At 42.2% G+C, this 16601-nt stretch overlaps 1 protein-coding gene across 3 annotated transcripts in view; it reads right to left on the bottom strand.

Moving 5' to 3' along the window:
* Window positions 1-16601, bottom strand: part of Osbpl11 (oxysterol binding protein like 11) — a 75022-nt gene that overhangs the window by 4717 nt on the left and 53704 nt on the right. For all 3 annotated transcript variants that reach the window (XM_021184876.2, XM_029470390.1, XM_021184875.2), the window contains exons 8-12: window positions 15783-15923; window positions 13383-13881; window positions 11575-11761; window positions 5498-5680; window positions 2582-2735 (exon numbers count right to left, since the gene is read on the bottom strand). In XM_021184876.2, coding sequence (XP_021040535.1) covers window positions 2582-2735; window positions 5498-5680; window positions 11575-11761; window positions 13383-13881; window positions 15783-15923 — 1164 coding nt within the window. The remainder of the gene's footprint in view (window positions 1-2581; window positions 2736-5497; window positions 5681-11574; window positions 11762-13382; window positions 13882-15782; window positions 15924-16601) is intronic.

Genomic DNA, 16601 nt, shown 5'->3' with positions numbered 1-16601 from the left:
CCTTTGGAAGAGCAGTTGGGTGCTCTTACCCACTGAGCCATCTCACCAGCCCCCAGGGCTACTTTTCAATTCTGTCATTGGCACTTTTTTTTTTTTTTTTTAAACAAAAGCAGAGCTAGCTCCCTGTTCAGCAAAGAGCTACTTTGAAATAATAGATAAATTTGTTCTGCTATACCTATTTCTTTAACCCAAGGTAAGCTGGGTATACTTCTGAATCCAGTTACAAATGTCCATTTGTTCATATAAACATATAAGGATGGAGCTGGTAAGATGGCTAAGCATGTAAAATCACAAGACCTGGCAACCATCCTGCAACCCACATGGTAAAAGGAAAAGAATCAACTTCACAAAGTTGTCCTTCTCCTCCCATTAGATCATGTGAGTCCCTCTGGCCACAAAAGAACAAAATAAAAAACAAAAAAGTAGGGAGTTAAAAAAATGTTGTTTATTATTCCTACAAACAACTTTGTATACAAACAAAGGATTGGAAAAATAAAGTACACAAATTATTAAAATGAATTTGGATTTTAAAAAACTTTAAATTTTTATTGTTATTGTATGGGTATATATGAGTGTCCGGCCATGTGTGTGGAACAATGTACACATGGAGGCCAGAGGCCTGAGGGAGTGATCCCAGATCAAGCTTAGATTATCAACATCATGAGCATGAACCTTTCCTTGCTGAGCTATGTCACCAGCCTGAAGGATAGTTTTTTTTTTTTTAAGATTTATTTATTTATTATATGTAAGTACACTGCAGCTGTGTTCAGACACTCCAGAAGAGGGCATCAGATCTTGTTAGGAATGGCTGTAAGCCACCATATGGTTGTTGGGATTTGAACTCAGGATCTCAGCAAGGGCAGTCAGTGCTCTTAACTGGCAAGTCATCTCTCCAGCCTGAATTATGGATTTTTTTTAAAAAGTATTTTTTATTTATGTGTATATGTCTGTGCCTATATGAATTTATGAGTACCGTATGTCCAGGTGTCCAAGGAGGTCAGAGGGCATTGGCCCCCCTGGAACAGGCAGCTGTGAGCCACTTGAGGATGCTGAGAACTGATCCCAGTCATCTGCAAAGACAGCAAATGCTTGGGAATACTGAGTTACCTCTCCAACTCCAAATTATTGTTTTTGTTTTTTCTTTTTTTCCATCATTTAGTTCAACTCGAAACTACTGTCTCCAAATCTATGAAAGGGGTGGTATGTTCTAGTGGCCAGAGATACATTGTGTCTTATTTTTGTTTTTTCTAGACGGTTTCTCTGTGAAGCCCTGGGTATCCTAGAACACTTAAGATCCACCTGCCCTTGTCTCCAGAGTTCTGGGATTACAGGCATGTGCCACCATACCCAGGTATCAGAGATAGATTGTTTTATGTTCTTACTTTGTTATTTCCAAGACTTGCTTGTTGGTAATTTGCGTTCTAGTCCAGTACTTGAACTTTTTGGTTCTAGTGATCAACCCAGAGTTTTCAAATGTCAAGCAAACTGTGCACCACAAGATACACTTCTAGTCACTGATATAAGTCTCTATGCAGGAGGCCCATATACTTTGAAGAAAGATATCACAAAGTGTCCCTGATTTTCTTTCTGAGCATCCCTGTATCTAGCCACTTCACCTCCTCTGAATGGCCAATGAAACTTCTGTCTCCCTTAAAGTGAAGCGAATACAGTCAACTGCACCCTGTGCCCGCCCATCATCTGAGCTGTGGACAAGCTGTAGTACTTGAACAAGCTGTGGAAAGCTCACGAGAAAGCTCCCACATAAGCTAAATTCTAGATTCTGTGTGTGTGTGTGGTGTGTTATGTGCATTTGTGTTATTTGCATGAGGGTAGAAGCCAGACATAAATCTAGCTTTTTTTTGTTTTTTTTTTTGGTTTTGCGAGACAGGGTTTCTCTGTGTAGCCCCGGGTGTCCTGGAACTCACTCTGTAGACCAGGCTGGCCTCAAACTCAGAAATCCACCTGCCTCTGCCTCCCGAGTGCTGGGATTAAAGGCGTGCACCACCATGCCTGGCTTATTTAAGTTTTAAAAATTACATTTAATCAATCAGTTAATTAATTTTGTGTGCATGTGGGTAGAGGTAAACCTGGGGAAGTGAGTTCTTTTCTCCCACCATGTGGATTCTGGAGATCAAACTCAGATCGTCAGGCTTGGTGGCAGGTGCCTTACGCGTTGGATCACCTCGGTGGCCTTCTCCTTTGTGGTTTTTTTAAAGATTTATTTATTTATTTTTATGTATATGAGTACTCTGTAGCTGTACAGATGGTTGTGAGCCACCATGTGGTTTCTGGGATTTGAACTCAGGACCTTCGGAAGAGCAGTCAGTGCTCTTAACCACTGAGCCACCTCTCATTGAACCTGGAGCTCTCTGAGTCACTGGACTCGCTTTCTCAGGGTTCTGGGGATCTGAACTGGGCCTCGTGCTTCTTCAGACGTGCTTGACTGACTGGGTCATCTCCCCAGCCCTAGCTGTACTACTTTTAAAAATAAAGATGCACAAGAGCCAGCAATGCAACAATAACTAGACAGGGTTCTCACTGGGTACACAATGAGCCATGGCCGAATGCATGCAGGACATACCTCTTTAATAAAATATTTGGTTTTCCAGGGTGTGCCTGTTTCAGTCCGAAGCCTTTCTTCTGTTCTCTGGCGTTCTTCCAGGGAACGTTTGTGCTCTGTGGCCTTGTCAATTTCAGATTCCCTCAGAGAATCTGTTACATTTTTCCATAATCGCCTAAAATGAAAATGGCCTGTTTTACAAACATCCTCCTCAAAAGAGATAATTTAGAAGTCACAGTAATTTCCAACATTTACATTTCTAAGTCAGATCTGCAGTCCAATCCTGAGTTCTGAGAGCATAGACACAGACTGTTTAAACTGTTGATCGTTTTTAAATTGAGAAGTTCAATTAAGAAGCATTTCCTCAAGCTACAAGAACAGCGACTTTGTTTTTAGGAGACTTTCAGAATTCACAAGTAACATGAGATACTTTAAAGGCTGAGGCTGTGGCTCAGCTGCTGGGGGCTTGCCTAGCAGAGTGTGCTGCTGCTGCCTTCCATCCCCAGCTCCACAGAAAGCCAGATAAGGGGAGTGGGAGCCTGAAGAGGAGAGGGTCAAGGATACAAAGAGTTCATGGCCAGCCTATGGCACAAAGACCCTCTAAACACAGAGAAGACAAATAATGCAAGAAGAAGATAAACTATAAAACCATGCTAATGCCTCATTAGTTTCAGATTGACATGAAGTATAAATTATAGTATGGGAACTTTATTAGATTCAGTATAGGAGACAGATAGATGATGGGGGATGTGGAGGGACTGGAACTATAATTCAAAGCCAGTGGGAATGTTAAATGGTATACTGGAAAATAGCAATCTACAGCAATCCTACTTCTGGATATTTACCCAGGAAAAATGAAAAACATGTCTACACAAAAGCTGATGGTAAAATATTCAGTTTTATGATTCATCATAGTCCCAATCTAGTAATGTGTATCAATTGTAGAATGGATTTGACATACCCACATAATGGAATACTATTCAGCAATTAAAAGGAAAGAATTGACTATTGATACAAGCTAGGTAACAGATGGACCTGGAGGAAACTGGTCACAAGGATCACATGTTATATGACTCCACATATAGAAAATACCCAGAAAAGACACATTTACACACAAAACATAGAAACATAGATGGCAGATTTTTAGGCTAGAGATGGTAAAAGGGACAGCTCTCTCTGCCTGAGCTACAGACAGACTGTTTCTTTTCTTTTTTTAAATATTTATTTATTATATATATATATGACTACACCGTTGCTGTCTTCAGACACAGCAGAAGAGGGTGGTGGATTCCATTACAGATGGTTGTGAGCCACTATGTGGTTGCTGGGAATTGAACTCGGGTCCTTTGGAAGAGCAGTCAGTGCTCTTAACCGCTGAGCCACCTCTCCAGCCTGACAGACTGTTTTAAAACCACAATGTAATGGAAACTAATAAAACAGTCTTTAAAGTAAGACATATTGCATTAAACATTTAGGGAAACAAACAAAACCCCATGATGACCTAAACCAGGAGTCATACACACTGTGCCACTGCCTTTTTTGTGCAGAAAAATCTTAGAACAGTGTCCAGGTATTTATCTACACCATGTTCGTGGTTTTCATGTTACAATGGCAGAATTAAGCAGATGTTGCAGACACCATCTGGCCCACTAAGCCTGAATACTGAGTCTCTGAGCAGGTACAGAAAAGTCACATCAGGTGACCAGAGGGATCCTCAGAATCCAGAGTAAGGGGAAAGAGAACCATGTCCACAGTGTCAAAAGGTCTCTGATGTGTTAACTTTAACATTATGAGGCAAAGAGAGTAAACAATGATGAACAAAACAGAAACACAGCACAATAAAAAACAGAAAACATTTAAGAAGAAAATAGAAAAACAGACCAAAGGAAAAGAAATTAATGAAACCAAAAGATGGTTGAATACAATTAAGTCTTTAGTCGCACTGATGGGGCAGGGTGGGTGGCTAGGGGGGATTTAATATAAAAAATGAGAATGGGGAGCCACTAAATATCCTAGATAGATCCATAGGAGTAAGGTAATAAACTACTGATAAATTTCTTAAAGATACAAACTTGCAGAGCTGACTCAAATGGTGGTTCACACCCTTATTCCCAGCACTTGGGAGACAAAGGCAAGTGGATCTCTGAGAGTTCCAGGTCAGCCAAGGCTATACTGCAGTGAGATGCTGACTCAAAAACATGTAGGTAACTATAAAAGCCCTATACATTGAAGATGCAATTAAGCTTTCCTCCAAAGAACACTACTGATAAATAGCCTCAAAGACACATGCAGAAAACCCTTCAATAGAAATTTTATGAAATACAATCCAGCAGTGTCTCTCCAATGTCTGGCTTAATAGCAGACCCATCCATCTGTTTCTATATTCAGTCTACTGTGATAGGTTACATGGTACAAGCAGACAATCTAGTGGGAAAAGCTGACTTTAGACAGAATCAGTTGTAAAAGACAGTACTTTTAAGTTTTCAAATAGTTCAAATATTTGGTATTATGAGAAGACTTGGTCAGTGGTAATTTGCTTTTTAAATTTTGAACTCATCATTGGGAAAAGGAGCTGCACGGTGCATGTAGAGGTCAGAGGTTAGCCTGTGGAGTGGTGCTTTCTACTTTTCTTGTGGGTTCAAAGGATCATGCTGTCAGCCACACATGGCCAAGTGCCTTTACCTCCCAATCAGGCATCTGGTAGCTTTCAAAGTTAGTTTTAATAAAGGAGACAAAACTTTTTCTATTACCTTTTCATACTAAAATTATGAACCATAAGATGCTGTACTGGCAAAGGGTTTTTGGGTGGAGGAAATCAGACCAAGTCTTTCATTCTACAGATGGCACAGCTGCTATAAACTGTAAAGTGACTTAGTGACATGGCTTAACTAGACTGCAGAGCTCCCAGCCTTCCTGCCTGGCTGGGAGGCAACACACCTGGATTCGAAGGGATCCTGCTTCTCCAGAGGCCTCACTCTTTTCTTTGTCACGGCCAGTTTAGCCAGGTCCACAAACTTGGTCTCTCCGTTGCTGTAGGTGAACTCCAGAACGCTGTTCCATTCTCCCTGGACTCTGCACACCACAGTGTTGGTAAGGTTGTACTTCACTTCAGCTGTGACTCTAGAGCAGGCGGGAGGCAAAGGTTTCTTCCTTAGAATGTGGAAGCCCAAGGACACATCTGGAAACCCACTGTATAGAGCACGTTTCGGCCTGTCAGCGCCTAAGCCAGCTGAGTCCTAGGTAACCGCTGAAACGCATCAGCTTCACTCTTCAGAGCACACCGGGCAGCAGCCTGGGCTTCATTAGCATAAGTGGAGAATCACCTCTAACATATTTATTACAGTCTAAACTGTTACGGTATCTAATCTAGCTCTCACTAGTCCTCTCAGCCAACATCTGCAATTCTACAAATCAAGTAGCCAATATTTATTTATGGTTTTCTCCTCGCCTAGACAGGCTCTCACTATAGCTCTGGCTGCCCTGGAACTACGTAGACCAGGCTAACCTCAAACTCACAGGAGAGTTCCACCTGCCCTTGCCTCTAAATGCTGAAATTAAAGGCATGCAAAGGAACCTTTAAACTACTATGCCTGGCCCAAAATGCACAATTTAATACAAAACCTGTACAAGTCACTAAGAGTTAGAAAAATATGAAACACAATTAAAATCTTAAGTTACCTGGCAGAAACAGAGAAATGAGCAGTCACCTGGCTGTCCACACACAGTGGTGCTGATTCAGCTCAGGTAGAAAGCACAAAGAGGAATGGCTCAACCATTTCTAATGAAGTCTATGTTTCCTTATGGGACTTAGATGAGCCAGATTCAAAACCCAGGGAATTGCAGGCAGAGGTTAAAGGTTAAGGCCTTTACCGACTTTGATTTATTTGGGTTCAGAAGAGAACTTGGAGGACCCAAGGCTCTGGCCTTGAACTCCTGATCCTCCTGTTTCTACTCTCGACTGTTGATGTCATAGGCATGACGCACTCTGCCCAGCCAAGAGGCAGCTTTCGTTTAGAAGCCAATTCTCACCTCTAACATGAGCTATGTGCTTTTACTGTATGCACCTGGGCAATCACATCACTGTTACTATGGGACTGCCATAGCCCCGACCTAGACTGGACACTCCTTTGTTATTTGTTCGTTTTAAGATAAGGTCTCATTAAGTAGTCCTGGCTGGCCTTAAACTCACAGAGATCCATCTGGATCTGCCTCCCCGAGTGCTAGAATTAATGGCTTGAACCAGCATGTCCAGCATGACTGGAATCTCAACAGGCACGGGGTGAGTGCATAGCAGGTTTATGAGAAACGTTGCCTGCATCAATAAATGAGAAAACAAAGCCTGTAAGGGTCAAATGACATGGTCAAAGTGATAGCACTACCCAAAACAAGCAAGAGTATAGGAGTGCCCCAGGGACTGCCAGACTGCTTGGCAGCTACAAAATACCTCAAAATGCTGGCATTTTAGATAAATCAACTCATGTGCCAAGACTATGTCTATCCTATTTCTTTAGATGAGGAAACAGAAGTAGAAAAACAATCATGTAAATTGTTCCAAATCACACAACTAGTAACAAAGGCATGATCTTAGTACAGGCTTGGATGGCCTCTGAAGTCCAAGCTCTGTCTGACATGTCTAGGTACACATTCCCGTAAGTAATCCAGCCTGATACAAGCCATTGCTTTGTAGCAGTAACGTGCACATGGGGATAAGGGACCTCAAAGAACTACTTTACAAGACCAAGGAATTAAGGAACCAACTCAAGGAATGGGGCTGTGGTGGTGTGAATGAGAATGGCCCCACGGGCTCATAGATTAATACGTGGTCACTAGGGAGTGGCATTATTTGAAAGGATTCAGAGCTGTGGCTTTGTTGGAGGAAGTGTCACTGGGGAAGGCTCTGACGTTTCAAAGAGACACCAGGCTCAGAGTCTTCCAGTTGCCTGCATGCCACCATGCTTCCCACCCTGATGATAACTGATGAAACCTCTGAAACTGTAAGCAAGCTATAATTAAAATGCTCTCCTTTGCAAGAGTTGCTGTGGTCATGGTGTCTCTCCACAGCAATAGAACACTAAGACAGGGGTCAAGCTCTGACATTCTTTCCTGACTCAAAAGTATGACAAAGGTAGAGGTGAGCAATTTGGTAGTAAAACTTATACCAAGTTTTAAAAGCCACCATCTGAAAAGTAAGAAAGTTGGGCAGGAGAGATGGCTCAGTGGTTAAGAGCACTGACTGCTCTTCCAGAGGTCCTGAGTTCAATTCCCAACAACCACACGGTGGCTCACAACCATCCATATATAATGGGATCTGATGCCCTCTTCTAGTGTGTCGGAAGAGAGCGACAGTGCGCTCAAGTACATAAAATAAATACATCTTAAAAGGGAAAAAGACAAGTAAGAAAGTTTTATTAGTGGTAGATATGAGGTTAAATAAATTGGGATATAGTAACTGCTAACCTTGGGCAAAAGCTAAAATTACCAGTCTTATTATTAAATACTTCTGAGGGCCTAAGAGAGACTTAATCTTTTCATCCATAAAATGGACAAACTACCACCTTTCTCTGAAATACTCCTGTCAGATTTTATTTTAAAAGTATTTCTGTGTATGTATCTATATGTTTATATATGTGTGTGTGTGAGTGCTCACATGCCTGAATGTATATATGTGCTGTATATATGTGCATCATTTACATGCCTGGTGCCAGCAGAGGTCAAAGAGGGCACTGGATTCTGGGAATTGAAGTTATAGACGGGTCGTGCACCATACCCTCTATGCTCTTAACTGCAGAGCCATCTCCAGCCATATTTGACAGGTATCTACTTGTTTTAAGTAAAGTTCTATATGTGTCCATCCACAGCAGACAAAAGTAACAAACAAACTCCACCAAAAAAAACCCTAAACCCCTGTATTAAAGGCTCTGGCTTTGCTGGAATCTGTCAGCTGATGTGGCCTCTTCCCTGTTGGGTTCTGACTCTCAGAATGGACATCTCTGTTGTCTAGAAAACTTTCACCGATTGACAGTCATTGGTTTAGATTAACTACTTCAAATAAGTTACTTTCCATAAACTGTACAAGACACAGAGGTCTTGTGCTCATAGATAAGCATTAAGAAAACCTGAAATGTTAAACACATGGGGTTGTTCCTTCGAAAGAAGGATCACTGTATCTGTTACTCCTACAGAAGGCTGGGGATGGGTGTAGTTCTAGCCTGGTGAACTTCACTCTATCTTTGTGACTAGAGAATTTTCTGGCACCAGACCCTTGCATAATTTGTTTCTTTGAGTCAATCTACAGAACCTATATTTATGGACTTTACAAAGACTATCAATGTAGTCACCTCTGATCTGTATTTAGCTTCCTCTGTTCCTCAAGATTTCAGTGTGCTTTGCTGTTCACACAGGAGTGAGTTAATTATCACCAGGACAGTGTTTTACCAAACAGTGCTGTGCTTTATTATATATGCTTACAATAAATGACTGGGGCCGGCCTCCCAAAGTTTGACCCAATGCTGGCTAGTAAGCTGTGCTATGCTGTGTTCTTGCTTTCCATGGATTATCTCTCTGTGCCTGTGAAGGTTACAGAGACCCTGAAATTAACCACTCTTTTGATGAGTAACCTTCCTTCCTTATTTATTTATTTATTTATTTTTAAAGATTTACTTATTCTACGTAAGTTCACTGTAGTTGTCTACAGACACTCCAGAAGAGAGTGTCAGATCTTGTTAAAGATGTTAAAGATGGTTGTGAGCCTTAAGAAGTAAGAGCTCGTGCAGTTTTTCCAGAAGACCTGGGTTCAGCACACACATGAGGACTCATAACCACCTGTAATTCCAGTTCCAGAGAACTTGATGCATTCATTCCTCTTGGAAACCAGGCACACATGTGGTGCACATTCATACATGGAGGTAAAACATACACATAAGTCTAGAGATAAAAACATTCCAAATAGTTAACTATCCTACATAAAACAGTTATCCCAACTTAAAACAAATACATCTATAAAAACTCAAAAGTGTTTGCATAGGAACTAGAGAGCTGGCTTAACAGTTAAGCACACTGGCTGCTCTTCCAGAGGAACTGGGTTCCATTTCCAGCACCAACACAGTGGCTCACAACCATCTGTAACTGACACCTTCACACAGACATATATGCAGGCAAAACACCAATGCACATAAAATATAAATACTTTTAAAAACTGAACAGTATCATGCAGATACTGACACTGATCAACATTCAGCAGACATGGTAGTGTACTTCTAACCTCAGCATTTCAGTTAGGAGCCTGAGCTCAGGACAGGCCTGGCATGAATGCCAGAGACCCTGATTCAAGCGGTAAAAATAACAGCAAGGTCTATATCTCCACAATTCAGGCAGGCTTTCAGAACACAGTGGCTTCATTTCAAATACAAGATTTATTTTGAAGGCAAAAGAAAAGATTTCTTGGCCTAACTCACAGTATCAATAGATATACAGTGGGGCTGAGGAATGTACCTCAATGCCCTGTATGTAGAAAGCCTTGGGTTCGGTTCTCAGGACTGCACCACGCAGAGTGTGGCGGCGCATATGTGTGATATCAGTGCTTAGGAAGAGGCAAAAGGCTTAGGAATTCAGGGTCATCCTTAGCCACAGAGAACTGTAGGCCACCCTGGGCTATACCAGACCATGTCTCAAAAATAAATGGCACAAAATATAGAATATGCCGAACTCAAGACATTCAAAGCTAAATATTACACTGAATGACTGGTAACTGATAAAGGAGCTGCTCTCACTTATAGAAACTTGACAGTGAGAAGTGTCTAGTTGTAAAATAAGAAGCGACACTTTGAGATAAACTAAAATTGGGTTTAGCTATTTGGGATACCAACAAGTCTGTGGACCTAGCAAATCAATACAAGTAACAGAGCTTTTACTCAAAGTTAAAGCTTTGCCTTTGGGTTGCATGCATGGTGTATTAAGAAATATCTCAGAGCTGGGTGTGGTGGCGCACGCCTTTAATCCCAGCACTCGGGAGGCAGAGGCAGGCGGATTTCTGAGTTCGAGGCCAGCCTGGTCTACAAAGTGAGTTCCAGGACAGCCAGGGCTATACAGAGAAACCCTGTCTCGAAAAACCAAAAAAAAAAAAAAAAAAAAAGAAATATCTCAGTTTTATACTGCACCAGACACCATCTCCCCACTGTGTTCCTCAGGGCTGGGAGCAAGAACCTATGCAAATGCTTCTAGAATTCAGTACTAAGTCCCAGTACTTTGTTCCTCTTCTTCTGGAAAAAAGGACATGCTTTCTTTACCAGAATGAGAAGCATATTAAGCACCACATTTTTTTTATATTTGATAAGCCAACCAGAACTGAATTTCTTTTCTTTTTTGGGGAGGTGGGCTAGAGGGTTCAAGACAGAGTTTCTCTGTATAGCCCTGGCTGTCCTGGAACTCACTCTGTAGACCTGGCTGGCCTCGAACTCAGAAGTCTGTCTGCCTCTGCCTTCCGAGTGCTGGGATTAAAGGCATGCACCACCACGGCCGAGAACTGAATTTCATTTCCAGTTATACCATTGACCTAATTAGTTTTGGAAATCATAGTATTTTCCTCCTTTATTAGTTTAACTTGTTTTATGTATGATTTTTTTTTTTCCTAAAAGAATTCTCCGGAGTATTCTGGTCTCCAGACAGGCCTGGAACGCAATGATCCTCCTAGTTCAGCCTCCCTCATGCTGAGATTAGAGATGTGTGTGTACACCACAGCTGGCTTCCAACAGCAGGTCCATTCTGCCCTCTTCTTTCTCTAGAGCACAGAGATATGACACATAATTGATTGACTGCTTGCTCATGGTTCTAGAGACTGGACCCAGGGTCTCAAACATTCTAGGTGAGCAGTCACCACACACCAAAACTCGATCCCTCAAGTCTATTTTGGTTATTGGTTTTGTTTTTGAGATAGGTAAGACAAAACAGAAAAAGAGTCAAAGAGTTATACTATCAAAGAGCAGAACAAGAGGCAGACATCACTAAAGCTTTCTTACCGGTGCAGTTTGCCACCATAAAACGGCTTAGTATGAAAGGTGATGCTGGCTGAGTATCCCGTCTTTGCACAGTTGACGCTGACTTTGCCCCCTAGTTCTACCCACGGGACAGTGAGAATGGAGCGGGCATACGCACAAGGCAGGGAAAACGTGTACTCCTCTCCGTGCTCCAACAGACAAAGGACACCTGAGTGTGAAGGCAGGAGGGTGGTTACAGCTCTTCAAAGACACAATTTAAAAATCTCCTTTTCCTGTCTAGCACTAAGCATTATGACTTTATATTCATTAATCTTTTGATAGCGTGACTTCATTTGAGAGCAATTCCTGATCACACTGAATCGGAGCTACTTTCACTGTGACCTTCCTGCTCCTCTGGGGCTCCTGAGCCCTGGGGCTGAGGTGGTAGCCTGCTGTGCAGCACCATGCTAAGGCCTGGGCACAGCTTGGCTGTCACTCAGATGGGACGACAAGAAAGTGTTCTGCATTCTAGTTTACATATTTGAAAGAAAAACAAAATGTCATCTTTTTAATCAACTATGATCATCCTAAATTTTGTCTGCCAAATTCTGACACAAGAGGTGTTAGAGAGCCAGGTGGTCATTTTCAAGCAAATATATTTATATTTGGGGTTTCTATATTAACTGATGTTACATTAAAGAGAGGGAAAAAGGGATTATACTAGTGAATAACTGATCTGTACAAGATAACTAAGACACACTAAGCACACACAAGCTATATTACTGCCCTAAAGTTTTATTTATTATATTCCATTTATTGGTATGAGCATGTCTATATGTGTGTCTGTATAAACATGAAGGCCAGAAGACAACTGGGTGTTGTTCCTCAGGTATCATTCAGCTTTTATTTTGGAGACAGGGTCTCTTACTAGCCTAGTGAAGGCGGCTGGCAACAAGCCCTATGGATCCACTTATCCTGACCTCTCCAGCAATGGGCTTATAAAACTTACTCTTACAAGTTAAGATATTTAAAATGTTAGAATAATTAAAGACAAATAGAACTGGGTGTGGTGGTGCACGCTTTTCATCCTGGCACATGGGAGGCAGAGGCAGATGGATCTTTGTGAGGCTAAGGCCAACCTCATCTACACAGTGAGTGGCAGGTCAGCCAGGGTTACAAAGAGACCTCATTTTAACCAGATTTGAATAAATATAGTGAGAAGACTCAGAATCCTAAAATCTCAGGGTTTTTTTTGTTTTGTTTTCCCAAGCCAGGGTTTCTCTGTGTAGCCCCGGCAGTTCTAGAAATTGCTCTATATATCACGCTGGCCTTGAACTCAGAAACCAGCTGCCTCTGCCTCCTAAGCACTGGGATTAAGGACATGTGCCACCACCTCCTGTCAGTTAGCAATTAAACTAATTTCTCTCTAATGTTGAAGAACATAAGAAAAGCAGACAGAATTAATTGATCATAGATCCCATTTCAATTGTGTGTGGGGTAGGAGGGGCATGCATATATTTATGTGTGTTTGTGTGTATGGATCAGGAGGCCTGAGGTCAACATGTAGCATCGTCCTGTAACATGGCTGACCTTGAAATCATATAGATCTGCTTGCCACTGCCTCTAAGTGTTGGCATTAAAAAGTGTCTACCATACCCAGCTTCCACCTTTACTATTATTATTATTTATTATTATTATTATGTTTTGTTTTCTGTTTTTTTCTCTGTGTAGCTCAGGCTATCCTGCATCATACATACAAATGAACCTTAAAAACCCTATAGGTAATACCTATAGAGCCTTTCCAAGCTTAGCTAATCTCATATAAAAACTGGAGAACATTTTCTACTCACCTTCTCCAACCATTGTCACACCTATTGACATGCCTAAGAACTTGCTTTTAGTCCAGACATGTGCATTTACACACATCTTCCTTTCTGCACATTCTGCATAAAATCCTGAGACTGGAGGATGATGGGAAACCTGCTCAGCAACGAATCTGACAGTGTAGCAGTCTGAGACACCCTGGGTCGGAGCCTCCTCCAGCAGAGGAGCATGATTAGTGATGGCTGGGGTAGAGGAGCTGCCGCTCACACCAGATGCCACTTCGCTCTTAGGCATCCTCCAGGAGCAGTGGAAAGTTTCTCCAATGATAGGGTTATACGGCTTCTTAGCAATGGCTCCCTTTCTGCCTTCATGAAATGAGGTAAGGTAGTACTCAACAAATCGAATCATTCGGTCCTCTGGCGTGGCTCCATTGGTGATGCCTATGAACAGGTCTGGATGCGACATGAAATCTGCATACATCTCCAGTAAGGAACGCTTCTCCAGGATAAATGTAGGAAGCACCACCTAAAACATCAATACAAAGCAATTAAGAAGGGGGATTAATCCACATACATATTTGCAAAGTAATGATCTCTACCATCCAAGAGCATCTCAGACTAGACAGGTATTGGAAACAGAAATGCAAACCAAAACAAAATTAAAAAAAAAAAAAAAAAAAACAACTAAAGCAGGAAGAAGCCCTAGCATGTTTAAAAGGAGGTGAGGCTCTGCCTGAATGGTTAAGATTAAATACAAATTCAATACGAAAAAACAGACAGAAGGACTGATGTGAGTTCCAGAGCAGCATGGACTGCTCCAGGGTTGTGTCTGACCCTCTTCCTAAGGTTCTCAGGATTCCAGGGTACATGAATATATCAACACATAGTAAACTACCAAACTACTAGATAACACATGTTTTTTTTTTCTCCTTTTTTATTTAAAGATTTAATTTTATTTTTTTTTAACTCTATGTCTATATTTGTACAGGCGAGTGGAAGCCCAGTGGAAGCCAGAACAGGGTTTCAAGTCCCCTGAATTAAAGATGGGTTTAAGCTGCCTAACGAGGGTTCTGGGAACCAAACGGAAGTCATGTGCAAGAGTGGTGCCCACTCTTTACTGCTGGGGCCTTCACTCCAGCCCACACCCCCTTGTCTCTTTAAAGATAAATTGTGCCAGGCGTGGTGGCACACGCCTTTAATCCCAGCACTTGGGAGGCAGAGGCAGGCGGATTTCTGAGTTCGAGGCCAGCCTGGTGTACAAAGTGAGTTCCAGGACAGCCAGAGCTATACAGAGAAACCCTGTCTCGAAAAACAAAAACAAAACAAAACAAAAAAGATAAATTGTTCGAAGCTGAGCATGGCAGCACACACACCTACAATCAAGGCACTTGTGAGCATGAGGCAGTATTCCTTCAAATGTGAGCCAGCCAGTATGTACTAGTTCATTTTTATAAACTGAACATAAGCCAGGATCATTTGGGAAGAAAGAACCCCAATGGAGAAAATGCCTCTATTTGATTGGCCTGTAGGCAAGTCTATAGGGGATTTTCTTGATTAGTGATTGATTTAGGAGGGCCTAGACCGTTGTGGGAGGTACCACCCCTGGGCAGGTGGTCCTGGATGGTATAAGAAGGCAGGCTAACCTAGCCACAAGGAATAAGCAGTAAGCAGCACTCCTCCACGTCCTGTGCTCCAGTTCCCGTCTGTAGGTTTCTGTCTCGACTTTTCTTCATGACGGACTATGAGCTGTAATCGGAAATAAACTCTTTCTTCTCCAAGTTAGTTTTGGTCATTGTTTTATCACAGCAACAGAGGAGCAAACTGAGATACAGGGCTGTCTTAATCAAACAAAACAAAAAGCTGTAGGTAAGGACCTCTTCACTGGTCATGAAAACTTTAGTCAGCAGCTCTCTTGACAGTGTGTCCTGCGGTGTTGCACTGCAAGCCTGGCCACCCGAGTTTGACCTCTGGAAAGTATGCTGGAAGGAAAGAACTGACTCTTGCCTGCAGCACCACACACATATAGACACACAGGTTCAAAAGAAAAGGCTCCTATCAAGCGTGCAAGTCTAAGTTACAAAACTAAAGCCAACCAAGCACAACACCCCCCAGACAAACAAACGAACAAAGAGCAGTTTTGACTTTTCAGTGATGTAGAGTCAAGTCTAAAGACGAAAGGCTTTCTGTTTAAAGTGCCCTGACAGGCACGTGTGGAAAACAAACTTTCATTTACAGCTTTCCATGGAACCCAAATCTCGGGTTATTTATGACAGATGTCTCCTAAGTAGCCCAGGCTGGCCATCTTCCTGCCTTGGTTTCACCTGTGCAAGGATGGCAGCCATGAAGCTCCACACGGGGCTGTCTCCTGTCAGTCTGAGGCTTGAGGTACAGAGCCCTGGCCTCCCAGGCTGCTGACCTGTCACTTACTCTGGTTAAGTCCATGCCCAGCTTGAGCTGTGACAGAAGGTGCAGGATGACACTGCGCTGCTCCTCCACGGCCCCCAGGTCATCCTCCTTGTTGTCACAGGTGTCCTCTACCTCATCATCTGCATTGATGTCTTCAGGTTCCTTGATGTGGGAGAAAGCAGAGTCCACTATTAAAGGTACTCATTAACGCCTACTGAGAAAAACAAGTCAGCCTTGGAGACATTTATACTAAGTCTAAACAGTCAGAGGGTAGGCAAAACCCTGCTGAAATACAAATCCCATCATTAAGCCAAGAAATAAATTCCCTTTGGGGAGACCATAACTCCGAGATGAGTAGTCCTGTGACATATGTAACATGTGTTTCTGTTTACTCTTTGTTTGGCTTGAGACATCATCTTTCTGTGTAACCCTGGTTAACCCTGCCTTCACCATGTAACCAGACCTCAAACTTGTGCCAGTTCTCCTGTCTAGCTTTCTAGGTACTGAGACCAGAGGAGTATGGTGGCATGCCCAGCTAAAATATACTTATTTTTCAGGAACAATATTTTTCAAAAAGAGCCAGAAATGTCCCCTGAATAAATTTATCTTTGACCCATACCTGGGAATCACCACATCTACAATATTAAGTGTTTTTTGTTTGTTTTGAGACAAAGTCTCTCACCATATAAGGCAAGCTCTTGGCCTTGAACTCAGCCTCCCAAGTCTTGGGAGTACAGGCGTAAGCCACCAAGTCTTGATAAATTCAGGTTTTGCTTTTTATTAATTGAAAAAAAAATTTGTGTGTGTGTGCGTGTGTGTGTGAAAGAGAAAGAGAAAGAG

This window comes from Mus caroli, chromosome 16 (genome assembly GCF_900094665.2).
Source record: "Mus caroli chromosome 16, CAROLI_EIJ_v1.1, whole genome shotgun sequence".
In the NCBI taxonomy this organism is placed as follows: Eukaryota; Metazoa; Chordata; class Mammalia; order Rodentia; family Muridae; genus Mus; species Mus caroli.
Note: the sequence above shows the minus strand (reverse complement) of the source record. Positions and strands in the feature narration are given on the sequence as shown.